The sequence below is a fragment of the Terrapene carolina genome, unplaced genomic scaffold, assembly GCF_002925995.2.
Source record: "Terrapene carolina triunguis isolate 2854851 unplaced genomic scaffold, T_m_triunguis-2.0 Scaffold868, whole genome shotgun sequence".
NCBI lineage: Eukaryota > Metazoa > Chordata > Testudines > Emydidae > Terrapene > Terrapene triunguis.
Window position 1 is genome coordinate 555,775 of NW_020665219.1, and position 23,224 is coordinate 578,998.

Here is a 23,224-nt window from a genome sequence, read left to right on the forward strand (position 1 = left end):
CGCTTCCCGCAGCCCCCATTGGCCTGGAGCGGTGAACCGCGGCCAGTGGGAGCTGCGATCGGCTGATCCTGCGGACCCGGCAGGTAAACAAACCGGCCCAGCCAGCCAGGGGCTTTCCCTACACAAGCGGCAGCCCCAGTTTGAGAACCACTGGTCTATCCTCTGGCAGTGCCTCCCCTTTGCCCATCTCTCTCTCATCCTGAGTGCTGTAAAGTGGCACCACCGGTCCCCCACACACATTGTCTTGCCAAATCCTTATTTTTAAACCAACCACCACCACCCTCATAACAAATCAGGGCTGGAAGTTCTGTGAAAGAATCTTCCTTCTGGGGTGGCTGGAGCCTGAAGCAGCCAGGCTGAAATCCTCCAAGCCAGACCTTTCACCCCTCCTACTTGGGGGAGGGTAAAATGTGTCCCACAAAGGGGGATGGCAGAGACAGACCTAAGGTGGGTCCTGGTCTGCTGCCCTCTCCTGTTACAGCAGCCCTCTGTCAGGGAAATACAATTAAATGTACCAGTCTGAATAAAATCCAGGTCGCTAACCTCTGCTTATTGACACTGGCCACCTCCTAACTGAGAGTGGGCGGGTGAGGGCTTCCTCCTACACTGGATGGAGCAGCCTCCCTCATCTGCCCACTAAATGTGTTCTCCTTTGCTTCTGAATCTCCCTGTCTTCCTGGAATGAGCTGCACTGTGTGGTGATGGAGTGGGATGGGGGTATCTGGGACATGCTGTTGGTAGGGGATGCGGTCATGTGTCAGGACCTAGATAGCGCTGTTGTGAAGTGAAGGCCAGATGACTGCTGCAGAGGGCACAGTGTCTGAAATGGCTCAAAGCTGCACTGAACCCTACATGTATCTACTACTGGTGTTGCCCACTGAGCAGACACCTCCTCATCCATCCTGGCAGTGGGGAGCACTGCTGGCTCCCTGCTTAAGACCGCTATCTCATACAGCTCCATGCAGCCCCCCTCTCCTGTGCAAAGGGCCATGGCTTCCCCCCAGGGAAAGGGGCAGGGAGGAAGCTTTATTGGCTTCTGGTCTCCCCATGATTTTGGGGTGGGATTGGGAGGATCCCTATTCCTTCCCCCTGGAGGGTCTCTCCCGTTGGGCAGCGCAGGCCGACCTGGCAGTGACTCTGTGGCAGGCTATGGGATGTCGTGCAGCCCCTGCCCAACAGAGAGTTGGCCACCCAGATTCTGTGTTCAAGCTAGTGAACAGGGGACTGCAAACAGGGGAGTTTGAGAGAGGGCAAAGGAACAAGGTGCGAGTACTAACCTTGGGGTGAGTGAGTTTCTTGGGCTGTTTGTATTTTTCATTGTCTTTCAGGTTATTTCAGTTACAAGGTCAACTGGGATTGTGTGTTTGGGGACAGTTTGAGCCTTTGTTCCCTTGATCATCCTTGATCAGCCTTGTGATCACCCTCCCACTGTGTGATTAACGAGGGGGTAGGGCTGACCTAGGAGGGAAGGCCTTAAAAGCCAGAGGCTAAGCGACCAAGGGGAACTAGTGAACAGGGGACCGCAAACAAACAGGGGTGTTTGAGAGAGGGAGCTTGTAGGAGGGAGACAAGATAACATCGCTATGGTTCGGAAGGGCCGCATCGCCAGTGCCAACACTGCTCCTATCTCCTCCACCTGTGCCTGTATCCAGACAGAGAACCTAACCATGAATGCCTCTACGCAGATCCTGGTGTGGATTTGCAGAAACTGTGGCCTGCATTTCCCACTCTCAGAAAACCAGGCTGGGGGGACCATCCAGTGTGAAAGGTGCCCGCTGGTGGAATCTCTCAGGAAGGAGGTGGAAGAGCTACAGGAGGAGGAGGTGGCTAGACTGAGGAGCATCCGTGCACAGGAGGAATCCACTGACAGTATTCATATGGAGACTTCCAAGGGTGAGGACGCTATCCAGCTAGACAGGACTGCTGTCATGCCCCCAGAGGAGGAGAAGACTCTGATACAGGGAGTCTGCTGGTTACTTCTGACAGCAGGCAGTGCTCCACCCCTACTCCCAACCCACCCATTATGGTGATGGAGAACCGTTATGCTGCCCTCGCAACGAGTGATGAGGAATCATCCCCAAAGGTTGAAGAGGAGAAGCCATGTACCCCCAAGGCTGGGAGGATCACAGCCACCGTTCCCAGGAGGAAACGTAGGGTAGGGGTGGTTGGAGACACTTCTGAGGGGGATGGAGGCACCCATCTGTTGCCCTGACATGGCATCCCGGGAGGTATGCTGTCTGCCAGGGGCCTGTTCTGAGATGTTATGGAGGGATTGTTGAGGATCATCCGGCCCTCTGACTACTACCCCATGCTGCTCATCCATGTGGGCACTAATGATACTGCGAGGTATGACCCTCAGCAGATCAGAAGTGACTACAGGGCTCTGGGAGTAAGGGTGAAGGAGTTGGGAGCACAGGTGGTGTTCTCTTCAGTCCTTCCAGTCAAGGGTAGGGGCTAGGGTGACCAGATGTCCTGATTTTATAGGGTCAGTCCCGATTTTGGGGTCTTTTTCTTATATAGGCTCCTATTATTCCCCACCCCCATCCCGATTTTTCACACTTGCTGTCTGGTCACCCCAGTAGGGGCCCAGGCAGAGACAGATGCATCCTGCAGGTGAACGCCTGGCTGCGAGGATGGTGTCACCAGGAAGGCTTCAGCTTCCTTGACCACGGGATGCTGTTCCAGGAAGAAGGACTGCTAAACAGAGATGGGATCCACCTGTTGAGGAAGGGAAAGAGCATATTTGGCTACAGATTGGCTAACCTCATGAGGAGGGCTTTAAATTAGGTTCAACGGGGGCAGGTGACCAAAGCCCACAAATAAGTCAAAAACATGGAGACCTGGGAGAAGGGTCGGAATCTGGGGGGAGCATGGGCTGTTATAGCAGAAATAAGGGAGAGACAATTCAGAACTGGGGGGGGGGGGGAGGGAAGGGAATCAAATCAGTATCTTAAATGTCTGTATACTAATGTGAGAAGTATGGGGAATAAGCAGGAAGAACTCGAAATACTAGTAAATAAACACAACTATGACATAGTTGGCATCATGGAGACTTGGTGGGATAATACACATGACTGGAATATTGGTATAGAAGGATACAGCTTCCTCAGGACGGACAGGCAGGGAAAAAAGGGAGGAGGTGTTGCCTTATATATTAAAAATGTATATACTTGGACTGAGGTTGAGATAGAAATAAGAGACAGACTTGTTGAAAGTCTCTGGGTAAGGATAAAAGGGGTAAAAAACAAGGGTGATGTCATGGTAGGGGTCTATTACAGACTACCAAACCAAGAAGAAGAGATGGATGAGGCTTTTTTTTTTAAAATAACAAAATGATCCAAATCACAGGACTTGGTGGTGATGGGGGACTTCAACTACCTAGACATCTGTTGGGGGAAATAACACAGCAGGGCACAGATTATCCAGCAAGTTCTTGGAATGTATTCGAGAAATTTTTTTATTTCAGAAGGTGGAGAAAGCTACTGGGGGGAGGCTGTTCTAGATTTAATTTTGACAAATAGGGAGGAACTGGTTGAGAATTTGAAAGTGGAAGGCAACTTGGGTGAAAGTGATCATGAAATGGTAGAGTTCATGATTCTAAGGAATGGTAGGAGGGAGAACAGCAAAATAAAAACAATGGATTTCAAGGAGGCGACTTTAGCAAACTCAGGGATTTGGTAGGTAAAATCCCATGGGAAGCAAGTCTAAGGGGAAGAACAATTGAAGAAGTTGGCAGTTTTTCAAAGAGACATTATTAAGGGCACAAGAGCAAACTATCCCACTGTGTAGAAAAGATAGAAGGTATGGCAAGAGACCACACTGGCTTAACCAGGAGATCTTCAATGTTCTAAAACTAAAAAAAGAGTCCTACAAAAAGTGGAAACTCAGTCAAATTACAAAGGATGAATATAAACAAATAACACAAGTATGTAGGGACAAAATTAGAAAAGCCAAGGCACAAAACAAGATCCAACTAGCTAGGGACATAAAGGGAAACAAGAAAACATTCTACAAATACATTAGAAGCAAGAGGAAGACCAAGGACAGAGTAGGCCCATTACTCAATGAGGGGGGAAAGACAATAACAGAAAATGTGGAAATGGCAGAGGTGCTTAATGACTTCTTTGTTTTGGTTTTCACCAAGAAGTTTGGTGACGATTGGATGTCTAACATAGTGAATGCCAGTGAAAATGAGGTAGGATCAGAGTCTAAAATAGGGAAAGAACAAGTCAAAAATTACTTAGATAAGTTAGATGTCTTCAAATCACCAGGGCCTGATGAAATGCATCTTAGAATACCCAAGGAGCTGACTGAGGAGATATCTAAGCCATTAGCAATTATCTTTGAAAAGTCATGGAAGACGGGAGACATTCCAGAAGACTAGAAAAGGGCAAATATAGTGCCCATCTACAAAAAAGGGAAATAAGGACAACCTGGGGAATTACAGACCAGTCAGCTTAACTTCTGTACCCAAAAAGATAATAGAGCAAATTGTGACATTGCACTACATATGATTTTATGAAAATATGCTAATGAGTGTGAATATAATGTAACTGGAATATGCTTCATGCAAAAGGTCTCTTGTAAGGTATCATTACAAAGTTTATAATCTACTGAGTGTGATCATCCTATTTGTATAAATGTATCATTCTTGTATCTGAAATTAGAAATATGAAATATAACTCTGAGGTCCTATTGTAATTATGCAAAGTGGGGGCCATTAATGGTGGTTTGGAATCTAGATGGCTCCCATCAACCAGGACAATTGGTTGTAGTTGTTTACTTGCAAGCCTTCCTGTGAGTCAGGCCAGGAAGAATGAAGGCTTGGGGTCTCAAAGGACATGTGACTATGTCACCTGGTACTGGAATCCATCTTAAACCTGGTGCTTTTCCATTTAGAAGGAGGGGTGGGGACCCAGGGGACAAAAGATTCCTGCCTTGTGCCAAAGCTATATAAGGGGGTGGAACTGAACAAAGGAGGTTCCAGTAATGAGAAATCCCCTAGTTACCACCTGAGCTGGAGTGAACAAGAACTGTACCAGGGGAAAGGATTGGGCCCAGACTAGGAAGGAGTCCAGTCTGTGAAAGAAACTTATTGGAACATTTCTGAGAGTGAGATTTTATCTGTAATCCGTTTCTTAATGTATTAGGCTTAGACTTGCATATTTTGTTTTATTTTGCTTGGTAACTTACTTTGTTCTGTCTGTTATTACTTGGAACCACTTAAATCCTACTTTTTATACTTAATAAAATCACTTTTGCTTATTAATCACCCCAAAGTAAGTAAGTAAGTAATACCTGGGGGAGCAAACAGCTGTGCATCTCTCTCCATCATTGTTATAGAGGGTGGACAATTTATGAGTTTACCCTGTATAAGCTTTATACAGAGTAAAACAGATTCATTTGGGGTTTGGATCCCATTAGGAGCTGGGTGTCTGGGTGCTGGAGACAGGAGCACTTCTTAAGCCGTTTTCAGGTAAGTCTGCAGCTTTGTGGCGTGTGGTTCAGACCCTGGGTCTGTGTTGGAGCAGACTGGCGTGTCTGGCTCAACAAGGCAGGGTTCTAGAAAACGGGCTCAGAGGTAGTCTCAGCGCCATCAGGTGACAGTCCCAAGGGGGTCTCTGTGGCCGAACCCGTCACACAAATAATTAAGCAATCAATTTGCAAACACTGAGAAGATAATGTGATAAATAACAGTCAGCATGGATTCGTCAAGAACAAATCCTGTCAAACCAACCTGATAGCTTTCTTTGACAGGGTAACAAGCCTTGTAGATGGGGGGAAGTGGTAGACATGGTATATCTTGATTTTAGTTAGACTTTTTATACTGTCTCGCATGACCTTCTCATAAACAAACTAGGGAAATACAACCTAGATGGAGCTACTATAAAGTGGGTGCATAACTGGTTGGAAAATTGTTCCCAGAGAGTAATCAGTGGTCCACAGTCATGCTGGAAGGGCATAATGAGTGAGGTCCCGCGGGGATCAGTTCTGGGTCTGGTTCTGTTCCATATCTTCATCAATGATTTAGATAATGGCATAGAGAGTACAGTTATAAAGTTTGCGGACAATATCAAGCTGGGAGGGGTTGTAAGTGCTTTGGAGACTAGGATTAAAATTCAAAATGATCAGGACAAACTGGAGAAATGGTCTGAAGAAAATAGGATTACATTCAATAAGGACAAATGCAAAGTACTCCACTTAGGAAGGAACAATCAGTTGCACACATACAAAATGGGTAATGACTGCCTAGGTAGGAATACTGCTGAAAGGGATCTGGGGGTTATAGTGGATCACAAGCTAAACAGTCAACAGTGTAACGCTGTTGCAAAAAAAAGCAAACATCATTCTGGCATGTATTAGCAGGAGTGTTGTAAGTAAGACACAAGAAGTAATTCTTTTGCTGTACTCTGTGCTGATTAGGCCTCAACTGGAGTATTGTGTCCAGTTTTGGGCGCCAGATGTGGACAAATATTGGAAAAAGTCCAGAGAAGAGCAACAAAAATTATTAAAGGTCTAGAAAATATGACCTATGAGGAAAGATTGAGTTTGTTCAGTCTGGAAAAGAGAAGAGTGAGAGGGGACATAACAGTTTCAAGTACAAAAAAGGTTGTTACAAGGAAGACGGAGAAGAATTGTTCTTCTTAACCTGAGGATGGGACAAGAAGCAATGGGCTTAAATTGTAGCAAGGGAGGCTTAGGACATTAGGAAAAACTTCCTGTCAGGGTGGTTAAGCACTGGAACAAATTGTGTCGGGAGGCTGTGGAATCGCCCTCATTGGAGATTGTTAAGAGAAAGCTGGACAAACACCTGTCAGGGATGGTCTAGGTAATACTTAGTCCTGCCACGAGTGCAGGGGACTGGACTCAGTGACCTCTCACTGTCCCTTCCAGGTCTATGATGCTATGTGGGGAGGGGGGTCTGCACCCCGAAACCAGCCCGCTGAGTCAGGCCCTGGGGGAAGGGCACAGCTGGCTCTTCCCACCTCAGCCCCTCCCCGCCTCAGTTCATTGCCCCCGCCCGGCTCTGTCTCAGCCCCATCCCTCTGCCTCTTGCCCCTCCACTTTCGCTCAAGGCCTCCCAGCTCCGCTCCTCTCTAGCCCCTCCCCACCCGAAAATCGGCCTCTGGCGGCTGTTGATTTGACAGGGTCGGTTTCAAAGCGGCCAATCACCGTTACGGGAAGGGAGCGGCCCGGCGCTGATTGGCGGAAGCACGACCTACCCGCTCCCGCGCGTTCGCCGCTAGCCGTTCCCACAGCAGGACCGGGGGCACCTTCGCTCACCAATGACAACGCGAGGAAACAGAATCGTCATCATCCCCACTGTGACCAATGGGAAGGCATCAGGGCGCAGGCCCCGGATGCAATTCCGCCGCCATGGAGCCCTTTCAGTCAATCAGACACAGTTGATCCCGCCTCTTCCTCGATTGTGGCTTATAAGAGTTGAAATGTCTTAGAGTGACAGACATGGCAGCCAACCAATGAGGACAAAAGCAGAGCAATCACAGAGGCCTATAGGCTAGGGCGGGGTCTGATGAGTTGTTCATCCAATCAGAAAGGAAAATGTAATAGAGACGGGGGAGAATGACAGGCCAGTCAGAATAGAAAGTTGGAGCTGGTTCAGGGAGTGACACGTTCCTCATCCAATCGTTATCTTTTTTTCCGTCGCATGCGGGAGAAAGGGGCAGAGCCACTCCTAGCCTCGCCCTCACTCTCTTTGCTCTCATTGGCCAATATTGTGCTCGACTTCCATACTAGCCAATTACTGCTGAGAAGGGGGTTTCCCGCCCTCCAATGGAGGCGTGAAGGGGGCGGGCACAGATAAGTCCGGGCTGCGCGGCGCAGAGGGCGGCGTGGACGCCATTTTGTGAGGAGCTCGGAGTGAGGCGGCCGCGGAGAGATAGTGAGCGTGACGCGGAGCTGTATTGGGGTCTAGCGGTGAGTGAGTCGTTCGCGAGCCTTTCCTGGGGGTTAATGGTGCGGTCCTGGCCCGGGAGGCTTCACCCTCCCCAGTGACGGTGCGGGGGAGGGGCTCGGCACACACATGGCCCCCCTCGCGGGAATGGTGCGGCCCTGGAGCGGGGGACGGCGACACGCACAATCTCCTCCCCCAGTAATGGTGCGCGTCCCGGGCCCCGGGTGGGGGACACACATTCCTCTCCGGTAATAGCGGGTGGGAGGACATCTCCCCCCCATAATGGTGCGGCCCGGGGGAGGGAAATGATCCTTTTCTTTGGGAAGGCCAGTGTCGGAAATGGGGGTGAGATAATGGTCTGTTCCAGGGGGGGAGAGTCTCCTCTTCGGGGGGGGGGGGGAATGGCGCTGCCGAAACAAAACCTCACTTTCCTCCCCGGAACTCGGAGACCAGGATAGGCGGGACGGGGGAGTTCGGGATAACTGGTAGAGTAAATATCCTGCCTCAGGCGCCCCCCCCCGGGGGGGGGGGAATGGTACGTCCTAGCGAGTAGGATTGTGGGGGAGTGCCGGAACTTGCGATAACTCCCTTGGTATGTTCCCTCCAGCCCCAGGAGAAACCAGTGTCCCCTTGCAGGGGGAGGAGGGCTAACCCCACACGCATCCCCCTTTGTGCTGATCCCCGTGGCTGAGATGGCTGAGACCTGGAGGTTGGCGGGAGGGGTGTCTGGGCGGGGGTGCTCTCTCCTCCCCCCAGGATGTCAGATGGAGGGAGCCCAGATGCGCCTGTGGTGGTGGGGGGCATGAGGGTGCACAGACTGCCTCCATGATCAGGATCGGCTGGCACATGTACCCTCCCACAAAAAAAACACGCTTTGTTGGGAACACTTGCCATGGTACTCACATGGCAGGGAGGGGCCACACACTTAACCCCCTTATCATCTCTGGTTCAAGAAGTGTCTGTAAATGGTCCCTGTGCACAAACATCACTGCAGGGATTTGGGCAGCTGATGCAAATCAGTACTCTGTGTGTGTATCTACATATGAGGTAACCAAACCTTGTGTGAAACAGCAGGCGTTTGGTGTCTGTTGTGACTCCAAACCAGAGTGTCAGCCTCCCCGCTATCACACCACCTCTCTTGGGTGGCAGTGGGCTGGGGAAACAACTTGTGGAGCTCAAATCCTAGAGGCATGGCCTCATGTAGACATTCTTGTTGTTTAATAAACATAGCAATAGGTGAGAGTGAGAGGATCCTGTCCCCCTATGCTGTAGGCTGGGACTCTGCCTTATTCCTAGTGATCAGAGATGATTTGAAGGAGAGAGTGACTTACAGTGTGACTTATGTTGGGGTAGCGCGGACCCTGCAGTTCAGGCTGTCCCTGAACCATGCCGGGGGAGCGTGTGGTGGCAGTGTATACTAAAGGCACAGGACACTTCCTCTCCCAATGTCTCCCCCAGTACACTTCTGCACATCTAATCCACTTTCTCTGTCTGTTCTGAACGAGTGTGGTAATGGTCTCATCTACCCTGGGATCCTCCCCATCCCCTTTCATGTTGGATCAGATAGATGGACCCATGTAGACTGGTATTTCTTTCACATCATATCCATGGCCCCTCAGGCCACAGGGCAGTGGGCCCACCTGGCCTGGTATCCCATCTCCAGCTATATCTAATGCTGGTCTCTTCAGAGAGAGAGAGAAGGCAGCCTCATCCCCTTTTCCAGTAGCAAGCTGCCTTCTGTAATACCTGACAGGGACAGGAAGGGGCTATTTTCTTCCAACCCCAGGAGGTTGTAGTGCCTCAAACCCCCCACATTCCTGGAGTTCCAGTTAACTGACTTGCAGGTTCCTCTCCCCGTCCTCTCAGGATTGGCTCCAGCATATGTATGTTCTCCTTCCCTTCGCTCTCATTGCCTCATGGTGTGTGAACATGATGCACCCCCACTTGAAGCTGCCTCCTGCCACAAGCTCACAAGTGTCTGTGCTCACAAGTCATCTGAGCTGCTTCTTTGGCGATAGGGAGAAGCAGAGAGATTAAGATGGAGACATGTTTCATCGCACCCAGAAACCTAATTGAGCCAGGGCATCTGTGAGCTTGCGGCCCCCTGGGAGGTAGGCAGGTCTCTTGGTGGGCGAGTGGGAGATGCGTGCAGTGTTTCTGAGGAACCCTGACTCAATCTGTCCCTTCTCCTTTCACAGGGCAGCGAGGCGAAACCCCATCCCTTCTCACTGGAGCTCAGCTTCGTTTTAACCCCCCCTCCCCACACACGCACACCTCCCAATTTTATAGAGCCATTTTAACGGTGTCCCCGTGGCCTAGCGCTCCCTGCGCCAAACTGGAGCTGGATTTAAGATGTAATTTTTAAAGTCTCTATCTCTATTTTTTTCTGCAGCAGCTGGGGTAGATGAGGAGCCTTTTCGCCCCTCATGAGCTGACCTCTCGGGTATTTTTAGAGTGAAATGATGATGTGCAAAGGGCTGTGATTGTCTCCTACCGAGAGCTCTCCCCAGGCGGTTCTGTGGTAACCGTGGCTGGAACAGAGAGAGAGAGGGAGAGAACAGAAATGATCGTTGCTGACTTGACCTTTTGGCACCTCCCGTTTTTCTAATCTGGGCTATTTTTATTTTTGTTTTTTTACAGTGAGATTTTTTTGATCTTCAGCTACAGTAAGTTATTCCAATTTTTTTTTCCATTTTTCCTGCCTTTCCACTGATTTCCTTTTTATTGTTGTTGCTAGTTACTATTACTATTATACTACTATAATGCTGATGACTTGACTATGCTGATATGTTGCTGATGGTGATGATAATGACACTGCTGATTTTTAACCGGATGAAATCGAGTTTTTCTGAGTGTTCCTGACTGTGGAAGGTTTTTAAATTTTTAAAGTGGATTGATCACGCTAACTCTTTTTTTTCCCCCCTGACTGCCTGGCTGCTGAGAGCGGGACCTGGTTTCTCCTGAATTGTTTTAGAACATCTCTGGAAGTCTGTATTTTTTTTATTTTTTTATTTTTTATTTTTTATTTTTAATCTTTCATTTGTACAATTTTTAAACTGTTGCTGCAATATGATGTCTGTGGTGCTGATCGCTCCTGATAGCAATGGCCCTTCCCCAAACAGCCCCTCTCCTCCTTTGACCCCCAAACCCTCCTCCTGCTCTTCCTCTACACCGTCCTTCCCTCACAAACAACCCACCACAACGACATGGAAACCCAGCCTGGAGCAGCAGCGGCAGCTGGTGGTACCACGTGCGGCGCAGATACAAACCCATCCTGGGCCATGGTAAGAGGTGTGAGGGCCAATAGGTTTTATTGCAAGCTTCAGCAGCCAGAACTAAAGGCCCTGGCATGGAGGAGGCATTGTTGTGGGTGCCAGTGTTGTATCTCAGGCGTGGTCCAAGGTTTGCTTGCTGCAGAGACATGCATTAGCAGAGCTGCAGGGTGTGGGGGTACTGCCATGGTAAGGGCCATGGTCATGTGACTCTGGTGGTGGGAGGGGAAAGATCAGCCGTGATAACTAAGCAGGCTGTGTAAGTGTGGTCACATTTCCACTTCCAAAAGCTGCGTCACGAGAAGAGTTCTGGGTTTGAGAGAGACCGAGGAAGGGAAGCCATGGAAATCCTGTTCTCAACACACAATTAGGCTCAGCTGCCCCAGACGTGCAGCCTTCCAGCATCCATGAACCCTTCTGCTGTTCTCCTCAGATGTCCCTCCCAGTGAGGAGCCCGAAGCTGAGCACAGGATCCCAGGTGGGATCTTCTGAACCTGTGTATAGAGGGACTCTCCCCTCCCTGCTCTGGGACCGGAGGCCTTTGGGTTTGAGGGTCTTGGACCTGAGCGCCAGGTCCCAGATGGGGTCTCGCTAGAGCTGTATGTAGGTTGTTCTCTCTTTTCTTGTCTGTGGTTGGTATGTGCAAAAGCAGCGGGGGGTTGAACCACCTGTGGGGATGGAGCATGCTGACCTCACCATTCAGTGACATGCTCTCAAGTCCTGGAGTCCTCACCAAGCTCTGCTGAGGCCCCTCAATCCTGACTTGCAGCTGCCCCTGCTACTTTAGTCCAAGGGCTCCTGCAGCAGGGACTGCCACTGGCGCCATGTTCATTGTATGGTCCTTGAGCCCCTGGCAGATGCTCTGTCTGGCTGTCGAAATGCAGGTGTGTTAACTCACCAGCCCCCAATGCCTTGGCCTTTTGGGGAGTGGGGCTGTTTGTGTGGGGGGCAACAATCTTCTTTGCAGCAGAGTTGAGTGTAAAGGGTGAATCCCATCCTGAGAGATGGGGGACAGTTCTCAAGAAGTCTTCCAGACCTCTGTTCCCTTCCCCTGCCAGCCCCCTGCAGCTCCATGAGAGAACATCCCCTTTATTAGAGGCAAGTAGAAATAAAGCTGTGCTCCATCTTCATGTCATGCAGCATGGCCCCCATGCTGATCCCTGCCTCATACCACTGATGCACAGTGCCTGTATACTGCCCTATGCCCATCATATTCTGTGCCTGTCTCCATCAGAAGGGGCAAGTCATTGCTCTTTCATGAACGGCTTCTTGTCTGTAGGGCAGCTGGGAAGGCATGCACAGAATGTCAGGGAGGGAGAGCACTTGGTGAATGCTTGGGTCTGAGGTGAGCCCCTATGTCACTGGGTGACCCAGAGAAGGTCACTCTGCCTCCTTGGTCTGAATTGGCTGGAGTGGAGCACAAGGCAGGATCTGCATGAAGACTGTCCAGCCCCTCACCACTCCCAGTATGGAAATGGCCTGCTGGGAGAAAGGGTCCAGGGGTCCACATGAGCCAAGATAGGGCTGCTCGTTCACATCCAGCCTGTCTGCTTCGCAAAGAGATTGGGACGGCTCCTCGTAGAGGGGAGAGAATGGAGGGTTACACAACAACAGCTGGTAGATCAGCAGTCGCATTACTGAACCAAGGGCAGAGTTAATGAAATTGAAAGGCAGCTAGTGTGATGCTACTAAAAAGGAAATCGTTTCATGCCATGGACACATAGCCAGTGGAACTCCCCATCACATGGTTGTAGGGTCCAGGCAGATTGGGCATGTTCATCCAGAGTTCCATTAGCCGGGGTTAAGACTGGGATAGCCAAAAGTACTGAGGGGGGCTATTGCCCATGTCCCAAACTCCTAGGCTCCTTTTGGAAATCCCATCCTAAAACCAAGGGTGGAAGGGATCTAAGCTTTCCTCCTTCAGACTCTGGATTGACCCAGAACTGTGGGGGCTGGGGAGGGGGGGGAACTGCCTGCTGCGGGGTTTCTTAGCCCTTTCCTCTGAGGTGGTGGCTGCTGCCAGGTGATTCCGGGACAGACGGAGCCCTATGTGACTGGGTCTGGCACTGGCTGTATTCCAGGGTCAGGAAAAGTTGGAGAGCTAGGCAAGTGCCTAGGGCTAGGTGTTGGGCCTCTCCTCTCTGTAGGTATTATAGTGTCTTCTGCAGCAACAGATGCTCTGGGGGCTTGTATACACAGTGTTCTTCATAGACTTGAAGGACAGAAGAAACAATCATGATGATCTAGCTTGACCTCATGCGCATCAGGCTATAGAATCTCACCTATATGCTCCTGTAATAGGCCTGAAACCTCTGGCTGAGCTACTGAAGTCCTCAAATCTTGACTTAGACTTCAAGTTACAAAGAATCCACCATTTACTTTAGTTCAAACTATCAAATGACCCGTGTTCCACATTGCAGAGGCAGGTGCAATCCCCCCCCGGTCTCTGCCAATCTGTTCTGGGTGGAAATTACTTCCTGACCCCAAATATGGTGTTTAGACTCTGAGCATGTGGGCAAGACCCACCAGGCAGACACCTGGGAAAGAATTCTCTGTAGTAACTCAACCCTCCCCTTCTAGTGTTTCATTTCTGACTGTTGGGGATATTTGCTAATAGAAGTCACAGATGGGCCTTTTGCCAATGTAGGCAGCCTCATATCATCACTTCTATTAAACTTGTAAAGCTCAGTCTTGAAACAAAGTAGGTTTTTTTTTTTTTGCCTCCACTGCTTCCCTTGGCATGGGATCTTGGAGTCATTGTGGATAGTTCCCTGAAAACATCCACTCAATGTGCAGCGGCAGTCAAAAAAGCGAACAGAATGTTGAGAATCATTAAGAAAAGGATAGATAGTAAGACAGAAGATATCATATTGCCTCTATATAAATCCATGGTATGCCCACATCTTGAATACTGTGTGCAGATGTGGTTGCCCCATCTCAAAAAAGATATATTGGACTTGGAAAGGGTTCAGAAAAGGGCAACAAAAATAACTAGGGATTTGGAACGGCTGCTGTATGAGGAGAGATTAATAAGACTGGGACTTTTCAGCTTGGAAAAGATGACTGGGGGGATATGATAGAGGTCTATAAAATCATTACTGGTGTGGAGAAAGTAAATAAGGAAGTGTTATTTACTCGTAACACAAGAACTAAGGGCCACCAAATGAAATTAATAGACAGCAGGTTTAAAACAAACAAAAGGAAGTATTTTTTCACACAATGCATAGTCAACCTGTGGCACTCCTTGCCAGAGGATGTTGTGAAGGCCAAGACTATAACAGGGTTCAAAAAAGAACTAGATAAATGCATGGAGCATAGGTCTATCAATGGCTATTAGCCAGGATTGGCAGGGATGGTGTCCCTAGCCTCTGTTTGCCAGAAGCTGGGAATGGGCGACGGGATGGATCACTTGCTGATTACCTCTTCTGTTCATTCCCTCTGGGGCATCTGGCATTGGCCATTGTCGGAAGACAGGATCCTGGGATAGATGGACCTTTGGTCTGACCCAGTATGGCCGTTCTTATGGTCTTCCAGAACTTCAATCCTATGATGGTTACAAACCTTTGTCTCATTTCAGTCCTAAACTTGTTGATGGCCAGTTTATAGCCATTTGTTCTTGTGCCAACATTGGCCCTTAATTAAAATAACTCCTTCCTTCCTGGTGTTTATCCCTCTGGTGTATTTATAGAGATCAGTCACATCTCCCCTCAGGCTTCACTTTGTTAGGCTAAATGAGGCAAGTGCCTTAAGTCTCCCCTCATAAGGTAGGTTTTCCATTCATCTGATCATCCTAGCAGGCTTTCTCTGCACCTGTTCCAGTTTGACTGCATCTTTCTTAAACTTGGGAGACTGGAATTGCACATATTCCAGATGAGCTCTCACCAGTGCCTTGTACAATGGTAGTTCTAAAAGGGGGTGGATCTGGCTGTCCCTGGCACTGGATCACTCTGTAGCCATGGACAGGCCTTCCCTCTGCTCACCCAAGTCTAATGGTGAGAGTCCTGCCTTGTGCTGTGACTGGAGGTTCTGAGATCGCGGTCCCTCGTCCTAAAGCACTTGGATGCCCGGATGGAAGGCAGTGGAGACAGGACCTGGCTTCGAGATGCAGGGAGATGGGGTGTGTTCATTTTTGTGACTGTCCCTCTGACCAGCTCTCCCCACCCCAGCAGGTCCGTGCTGCGCGTGAGCCATGGCCAGCAACGTCACCAACAAGACAGACCCGCGCTCCATGAACTCGCGCGTATTCATCGGGAATCTCAACACGCTGGTGGTGAAGAAGTCTGACGTGGAGGCTATCTTCTCCAAGTACGGCAAAATTGTGGGCTGCTCTGTGCACAAGGGCTTTGCCTTCGTGCAGTACGTCAACGAGCGGAATGCCCGCGCTGCTGTGGCTGGGGAGGATGGTCGGATGATCGCAGGCCAGGTTCTAGGTGAGTGCCTCCTGGCTGCATCCCTAACTCAGATTAGATACCCCTTCCTGCACACCGAGAAGTATCGCGGGGTTAGCATGTGCAAGGTCCTAGGTGAGCGCCTCCTGACTGCATCCCTAAGCCAGACCAGACAGTCCTCCACCCTCACATACTTGGGAGATGTCAGGGATAGCATTGGCCTGGACCCAGGTGAGCACCTCCTGTCTGCCCTAACCCTACCACACCATACCAGGGAGATTGCTGGCCAGACCCTTGGTGGGCATCCCCTAGCTGTGCCTCCTGCCCCATCCACACGCACTGCAGAAGATAAGCTGATCACCAGCCAGGTTCTGTGTGAGCTTCACCCAACACTCCCATCCTGGCTAGTTGTTGGGCTGTTGAGGTGCCCCGCTGCAGTGCCTGGTCATAGGAGTTAGGAGGGAGCAGGAGAACTGTGAACATGGAATGGATGGGGGTGGGTGGGCGGTGTGTTTCAGAGCGGCAGGTTTCTGACCCTCTGCAGATCTCTGATACAAGAGATGCCACTGCCTCTTCCCCCAGGGCTCAGGTTTATCTCAGAAGCTATTACAGGCACTGGCCAGCAGCCAACAGACACCTAGTGCTGACCTGTCAAGGGAGGTGGGTATGCTTAAGAAGTCTTGGGCACAGGGATGTGAATCGGGGGATGTCTGTGGGGCTCTATGGAGACTGAGGCACCCATTATGCAATCTGCCCCTTTCCCTGTTGCCAGTGCGTGGCTGGGTCACTGACGCACACAGGCCCTGTTGCAAGCTGGATACATTGTGGTCACAGTCTGCAGTTAGGAATTTTCTCTGGGCAAGCCTTGCCTGTGTGGGGAGCCTTCCCGTTGCCTGGCCTCTGTGGTAGATGAGCGCTTGTGTCTGCTTCCCCACTGCCAGCTGTTCCCCATGGCCCATTTGGTGGGGCTGGGTACCAAGTCGTGCTGGAGAGGAACATGGATCATGCTATCACTTTATGCCGGTGAGCTGCACTGGTCAGAGCTAGCACTCCAGTGGGGGAGAGTGGCTCTGATCCAGGAGCTGTCCCCTATGGGCCTGGCTCCAGTCAGTCGAAGTGTTGTTAGTTCCTCACATCAATGAGGAGTAGGGCTGTCTGCTCAGCATGTGTCTGCTTCTCTTCCAGATATCAACCTGGCGGCTGAGCCGAAGGTGAACCGGGGCAAGGCAGGCGTGAAGCGGTCGGCAGCAGAGATGTACGGGTCAGTAGCTGCACCACCTTCTCCGTCCCCTCTAGTCAGGTCGGGACCCTTATGTTTTTTATATCGCGTTTATGCCCTGCGTGGGCACCTCTTCTCTCTCTTTCTGTCTCCCAGAGGTGGGGAGGGATGTTGGGAAGTGGCTGCACATTAGATGCCTCCCTTGGGTGTCTCAGGCTGCCTAGGCCCCTGCCCCAAGTGTCTGAATTGCTGGGGCTCCCTGGGTGTGGGAGGTTCTGCCCAGGCCCATCCCAGCTCGTAGCAGCTGGGTGGTAGGCAAACTGGAGAGACAGGTGCTGGTGGGTTTGCTCTGCAAAGCTACCCCTCCCTCCTGCAGCATGGCTCCGTGTGTGTGTATAACCTACACTGAGAAGCCAGTGAGTCCCTCAGGCTGGGCTGCTGGGTCCTGTCTCCCTCCATGAGGAGCAGGTTCGGTGCAGCAGCACCTCTTTCCCCACTTCCTCAGCAGGGTCCCTCCCCACCATCACCTCCTCCTTCTCCTCTTCCCCCCTCTCTCCCCCCCCAGGCTGTCTGCCCATCCTGACCCTGTCTTATGGGCTTTCTTTTCCAGGTCCTCCTTTGACCTGGACTATGATTTCCAGCGGGATTACTATGACAGGTACGTTGAGTGTCCTGGGAGGATGACGATAAGCTTTAGCACTGCACACACAATCTCTCAAGGGGTGTAACACTGTGCAGCTCAGTGTGCAGGTGGGTGCATGGAGGTCCTCCTGTTGCTCGGGGGGTCACTGTTTTCCTCCTGCTCCTAGGATGTACAGCTACCCAGCACGTGTGCCCCCACCTCCCCCCATCGCCCGGGCTGTGGTGCCCTCCAAACGCCAGCGTGTCTCTGGCAACACCTCCCGCCGAGGCAAGAGTGGCTTTAATTCCAAGAGTGGTCAGCGAGGATCATCCTCCAAGTCTGGTAAATGTACGTGTCGGAGCCTGCAGTGCTGACTTGAGGAGTCTGGGGTGGGGTCAGACAGGCTGCAGGTGCCAGACCCATTCTGAGTAGTGTGTACTGACACTAACTTTCCCTTGCCTGTGCGGGGTCTTAAGGCCCTGCATTCCGGAGTTAGGGTTGCAGCCTGTACCCTGTTGGGATGGGTCCTAGTGGCAATCAGTCCCCTACTTCTCTTGGGTTTCAGTGAAAGGTGATGACATCCAGACCATTAAGAAGGAGCTGACCCAGATCAAACAGAAAGTGGATTCGCTGCTGGAGAGCCTGGAAAAGATCGAGAAGGATCAAAGTAAACAAACGGGTGAGAGGGGGGGTGGAGAAGGACGTGGGGCTCCCTCGGGGGACCCACGTTGGTTTGTCCTTGGTGTGGAGCTGTGGTAGAGTTGGGAGAATCCGTCCCCCTCCATGGGGTGTGCTTTGCTCAGGGCAGCCTCAGCTCCCTGGATGGCGGGTGGGCACGAGGCCCTGGGGTGGCATTTTCCCTGATACCCAACTTCACCCCCTGCAGAGATGAAGAACGAGAAGTCTGAGGAGGAGCAGAGCAGCAGCTCCATGAAGAAGGAGGAGAGCAACGTGAAGATGGAGTCTGAGGCTGGGGCAGATGACTCTGCTGAGGAGGGGGACCTGCTGGACGATGATGATAATGAAGATCGAGGGGATGACCAGGTATGAACCCTGAAACCAGAGAGAGCCAGGGCAGAGTGGGTGTCACTGTGGCTAACCCCTTCCTGTCCCCTCTCTCCCAGCTGGAATCCATCAAGGGTGACGAGAAGGAGGCGGAGGAAGGAGAGGACGACCGAGACAGTGCCAATGGTGAAGATGACTCCTAAGCCACTGGTGCAACCCCCCCAGCAAGGTGCCCACCTGAGATTGAGCCTGTCACCGGCCCCTCTCCAGCCTCCTTCTCACTGCCCGCCCACGTGTTCATGGTGTTGTCTCCCGCCACGCCCTTGGCTCGCCCCATAGTTCTGTTAAATCCCCTGTAATTTTCCTCTTTTAATTTTGATACCTTTATGATTTAACAATAAAAAAAAGTATGGTTTTTACCTGGTGCATCTACCTGCATCTGTCCACCTGGGGGTACCCTCTGGTCTAGTATATGCAGCGGCATCTGCCACATTGGAGGGAGATTAAGGCATAGAGCAGTTGGTGAAGGGGACAAGTTAGGAGCAGGATGTACCACAAGAAGTTTTTGGTGGGGGATGCATGTCTCATAGTGCAAGCCAGGGGTTTGTGCGCTGGCAGATATCCTACTCCTGGAGCTGAGTATCATTTCTCCAAACGTATTATCATCTGGGCTCAGGCTGCTGCCTCGTTTGCTGGGATGCGGAAAGGCCCAGGTCTTCTGAGTCGCAGTCACAGGCTGGATGAGAGGTTCAAAGGACAAAACCTGATTAAGGGGCACTAATGCTTGAGCTCCCTGATAGTTAATGAATATGCACCAGAAAAGCAAAGAGACGTGGCTGCTGCTTCCAGTTCAGATTTGAGACACGCACACCTTGACTCTTCCAACCAAGTTTACCCTTTCTGAGGTTAAAAACGGGCCTCTGTATGTGTGGGGTGGGAGGAGCATAAATCTGATTGTTCACTCCCTTTTAAGACTAAAATGTTGAGAACTTGTCTGTGGGTGGGTGAGGACTGAGACATGACAGGTTGGGTTCCAAACTCATCCGTAAGGACCTGCCTGCTCGAACGTTCCCCAGTTTAGGGCTGGTCCTGTTTTCTGTGGAATGGACCCTGGACTCTGGGATGCTGCTCCCTGATTAACTTGTCCCTCTTGAGTAAAGACTGGATTTAGTTGAGGACAAAGCAGACTTTCTGTGTGAGTCACTAATGCTGCGATGTTGTTTACTCTTCTAACACGCAAGCCTAGGATGTTGTGCCCTTTGGGGGTAGCTGAGGCAATGACTTACAGCTGAACTCTGTCTGCTAGTGCTGAGGGTTTGTGTGTTCTGTAGCCATTATTAGACAGACTTCTGCGTATGGGTTTGGGCATCACTATCTTAGGGAAAACATCCGATTTGCCCTGAAGTGCATATAAGTGTTTGGTTACTGCACCAGGCCTGTATCTGCAGGTGTTAACTCTTGACTTCTGCTGTATAATCGGACACACTCCACCCCAAGGATCTTTCTGGCACAAACAATGAAAATATCCCCTTAAAGCGTACAATGAAATCACTGTATAACTGAGGGAGACCAAAGCGCACAATTCTGGGGAAGCTGTCATAGGATTAGCCTAGGTTGCATTTCCTGACCCTTTGACACCATCATATTGCAGGACAGTCACCTTCTGTCTGACCTAGTCCTGTTGTTAGGAACACAAGTTGGGTGTGGTAATCTCTTTTGGACGAACTTTTGTTGGTTAGAGAGAGAAACTTTCACAGACTGGTCACCTGAAGAAGAGTTCTGTGTAGCTTGCAAGCTTGTTTTTCACCAACAGAAGGTCCAATTAAAAAAAAAAAAAAAACTTGCCCACCTTGTGTGTCTAATAGCCTGGGACCAAGACAGCTACAACACGGCCACCAGCAGTTCTGTTGTCACATTCAAGCTGCAGAAAATGAGAATTTCTCATCAGTTCTTCTCACTTCAGGTTTTCTATGTCAAGTTGAAAAACTGTCTTGTGGTTGGGAAGAATGTTTGTTCATTAGTTCTCTCACAGCCATTTCATATAAATACATCTCTTTACCTGTACAGAGCAAAACACTTCTGGGGAAAAATGTAAGGAAGAATGTCCTTTAGGAGATCTAGGTCCAAACCTGTCTTGTCTTAAGACTTGCTGTATGACACAGGGCATCTTGCAGAATCTGTGTCTCATTGCTCCAGTGGGGATAATACTGCTGTGTCTCAGGGGTCCTTGAGGATGTTTGAGCAGCACTAAAGGGGCTTCAATAGGAAGAGGGCATCTAAGAAAGTTTGCACCATGGGTCATCTTCCATCTCCACCCCCTGCCCTCCAATATATGCACCAAATAGGGAGGAGAGCAGTGAAATGCCCCAGGGACTTCCTGGATGGACTCAGTTGTCCCTGATCTTGCTTGGTTGGCATATATGGGAAATGTAGTCTCTAACTTCTGCCAGTGCTTTCCTGCTGCAGTGCATCATGGGAAGTCCAATGTTTATCACATTCACTCCCAGCCAGGTCTCAGTGCATCAGGGAAGTTGTTGTTCCCCTGCCCTATATCTCCAGCCTGCTGAGCCCCCTTTGGTGCAGCCCAACCAATAGTGGTGTTTTTGTTTTGTACTTTAAGGTTATTTGTGATTTTGCAAAGACTGCATCTGTCAGCACAGAGATTGTTCTCCAGTATGTCACCCTACCCCCAAGTCCTCCCATCCCTGGCAGGTAATGGTCCCTTTGTCAATGTCTGACTTTAAGCTCATTCTCTGCGCATTGCCCAGATCCTGGAGAAGGTGCAGAGCCTCTAAACACCCACATGTTCATAAAATGTTACTCACGTGCATGAGTTTGCAGGATCAGCGCCAAACCCAGAGTCATGTAATTCTACTCTGGGGTTAATGACATAAATTAGAGCTTTTTGGAATTTGAATATGAAATATGCAGCAAACCAGTTTTACCATAAAATATTTTCAATTAGTATTTGATGCTTTTAAGTGCACCAAGATAGGTTACCTTCAAAGGGGTGTGTGTGACATGATTTCCTACCCTAATGGAGTCATGTGTTTGCATAATCAGAATATATTAATAAGAGAAGGTTAAGGGGTAACGATTATTTGTTTTCCATGTAGTTACTTATAGAGTATTTAATAATGGCCTCTCCAAGCTCGCAGAGAAAGGTAGAACACAATTCAATGGCTGGAAGTTGAAGCTAAACAAATTCAGACTAGCCCTAAAGTGTTAAATTAACCATTGGAACAATTTACCAAAGGTTGTGGTAGATTCTCTATTGATGCCCATTGACTGGCTGACCACCCAACCTGATGCCACAGAAATCCCCAAATGGTCTGGTTTGGGGGAACTTTTGACTAAGCAGCAAATGGCTACAATGCTCCAACTAATCTTGCCACTGAAACACTAAGGAAAGGGATGTATTTTCAGCTGCTGGATCTGGAGGAACCAGTGCTCTGAGAGTGGGAGGCCTGGAATTGTGTGCCACTGCCTTGCGCACCTCAGGACCATCTGAGCAGTGTCTCACTGTTTCTAAGGCAGGGGTGGCCAACCTAAGCCTGAGAAGGAGCCAGAATTTACCAATGTATATTGCCAAAGAGCCACAGTAATACATCAGCAGCCCCCCCAGCATCTCCCACCCACCAGCAGACCCAATCAGCCTCCCCCTCCCTCCTGATCAGCTGTTTTGCGGCATGCAGGAGGCTCTGGGAGCGAGGAGCAAGGGTAGGGCATGCTATGGGGAGGGGGCGGGGCCTGTGGCAGAGCAGTGAGCACCCCCCCCAGCACATTAAAAAGTTGGTGCCTGTAGCTCCAACCCCGGAGTCGGTGCCTATACAAGGAGCTGCATATTAACTTCTGAAGAGCCGCTTGTGGCTCTGGAGCCACAGGTTGGCCACTCCTGTTCTAAGGTGACTAGCACTTATCAAGCAACACAGCAGCATGAGAATGGGGGAAGAGAGGTGGGCCAGAACTCCCCCACCCTCCCTCCCTCCCAGCACAAGACTGCTCCTGAGCACATGCAGCCACTCAGCCTCAGGGGCCAACCAGGCAACCCCCAGACCTTTCTGCAGAAAGATGCTGAGGAACACCTTTGAAGGGGAGGGTGGAGACAGCTGCTGGGACATGGCAAACACTCTCCTCCCACAAACTGGCATGGGAGGAGATGAATTTCACAGATGCGGGAGGAATCTGCTGATTGGGAATGAGGAAGTGGTGGGTACAGAGCCTGGGATCTCCCAGGGAACACAGTGCTCATGAGCTGCTACCTGGCCTTGCTTCAATCCCTTCACTATTGCACAGCTAACCAGCACAGAAAGCTGCTAATGATGGCAGCATGGTCTACTTGGGAGGGCATCAATCTGGAAGTCAGAACAGCTGGGTTCTACTCCTAGCTCTGACACAGACCTGCTGCAAGTTCTTGGGTGAGTACATGCCTCAGTTCCCACATACAAACTGGAAGGGTGAACTGGTGCTTGGATACTGCAGCCCCAGGAGGATCTTGTGGCTGGTGCTGAGTGCTGATGCCTTTGTTACCTGAGAGAATGCTGCTGTCATGGTTCCTTCCAGCTTATCCGTCAGCTTCTAAGCAAGATCAATCCAGACCTGAGAGGCAGAAGATTTCAGTGAATGCTCTGGAATCAGGCACCCATACACCTCCACACAGGCACAGTACAATAAGTATGAGGCCAGCCAGCAAGGAGCACACAGTGAGACAGGAGCAGCTCTAGAAAGGGTGGGCTCACTGTAAATGCCATGTTTCAGAGTAGCAGCCGTGTTAGTCTGTATCCGCAAAAAGAACAGGAGTAC

The 23,224-nt window shown here is 50.4% G+C and overlaps 1 protein-coding gene across 9 annotated transcripts; it reads left to right on the forward strand.

The window, feature by feature from the left end:
• Nucleotides 1–7,844: 7,844 nt before the first annotated feature.
• On the forward strand, nt 7,845–18,840 carry HNRNPC (heterogeneous nuclear ribonucleoprotein C). Of its 9 annotated transcripts, none has more exons than XM_024223431.1 (9): nt 7,845–7,938; nt 10,114–11,199; nt 15,354–15,617; nt 16,761–16,875; nt 17,405–17,452; nt 17,604–17,764; nt 17,982–18,095; nt 18,303–18,460; nt 18,541–18,840. In XM_024223431.1, the coding sequence occupies exons 3-9, from the start codon at nt 15,377–15,379 to the stop codon at nt 18,622–18,624; spliced, it is 921 nt and encodes a 306-aa protein (XP_024079199.1). In that variant the 5' UTR covers nt 7,845–7,938; nt 10,114–11,199; nt 15,354–15,376; the 3' UTR covers nt 18,625–18,840. The 9 variants fall into 9 exon arrangements, with proteins under 9 accessions (XP_024079199.1, XP_024079201.1, XP_024079200.1 ...); XM_024223433.1 differs by having other exon boundaries at nt 15,357–15,617; XM_024223432.1 differs by having other exon boundaries at nt 10,114–10,581.
• Nucleotides 18,841–23,224: the final 4,384 nt, after the last annotated feature.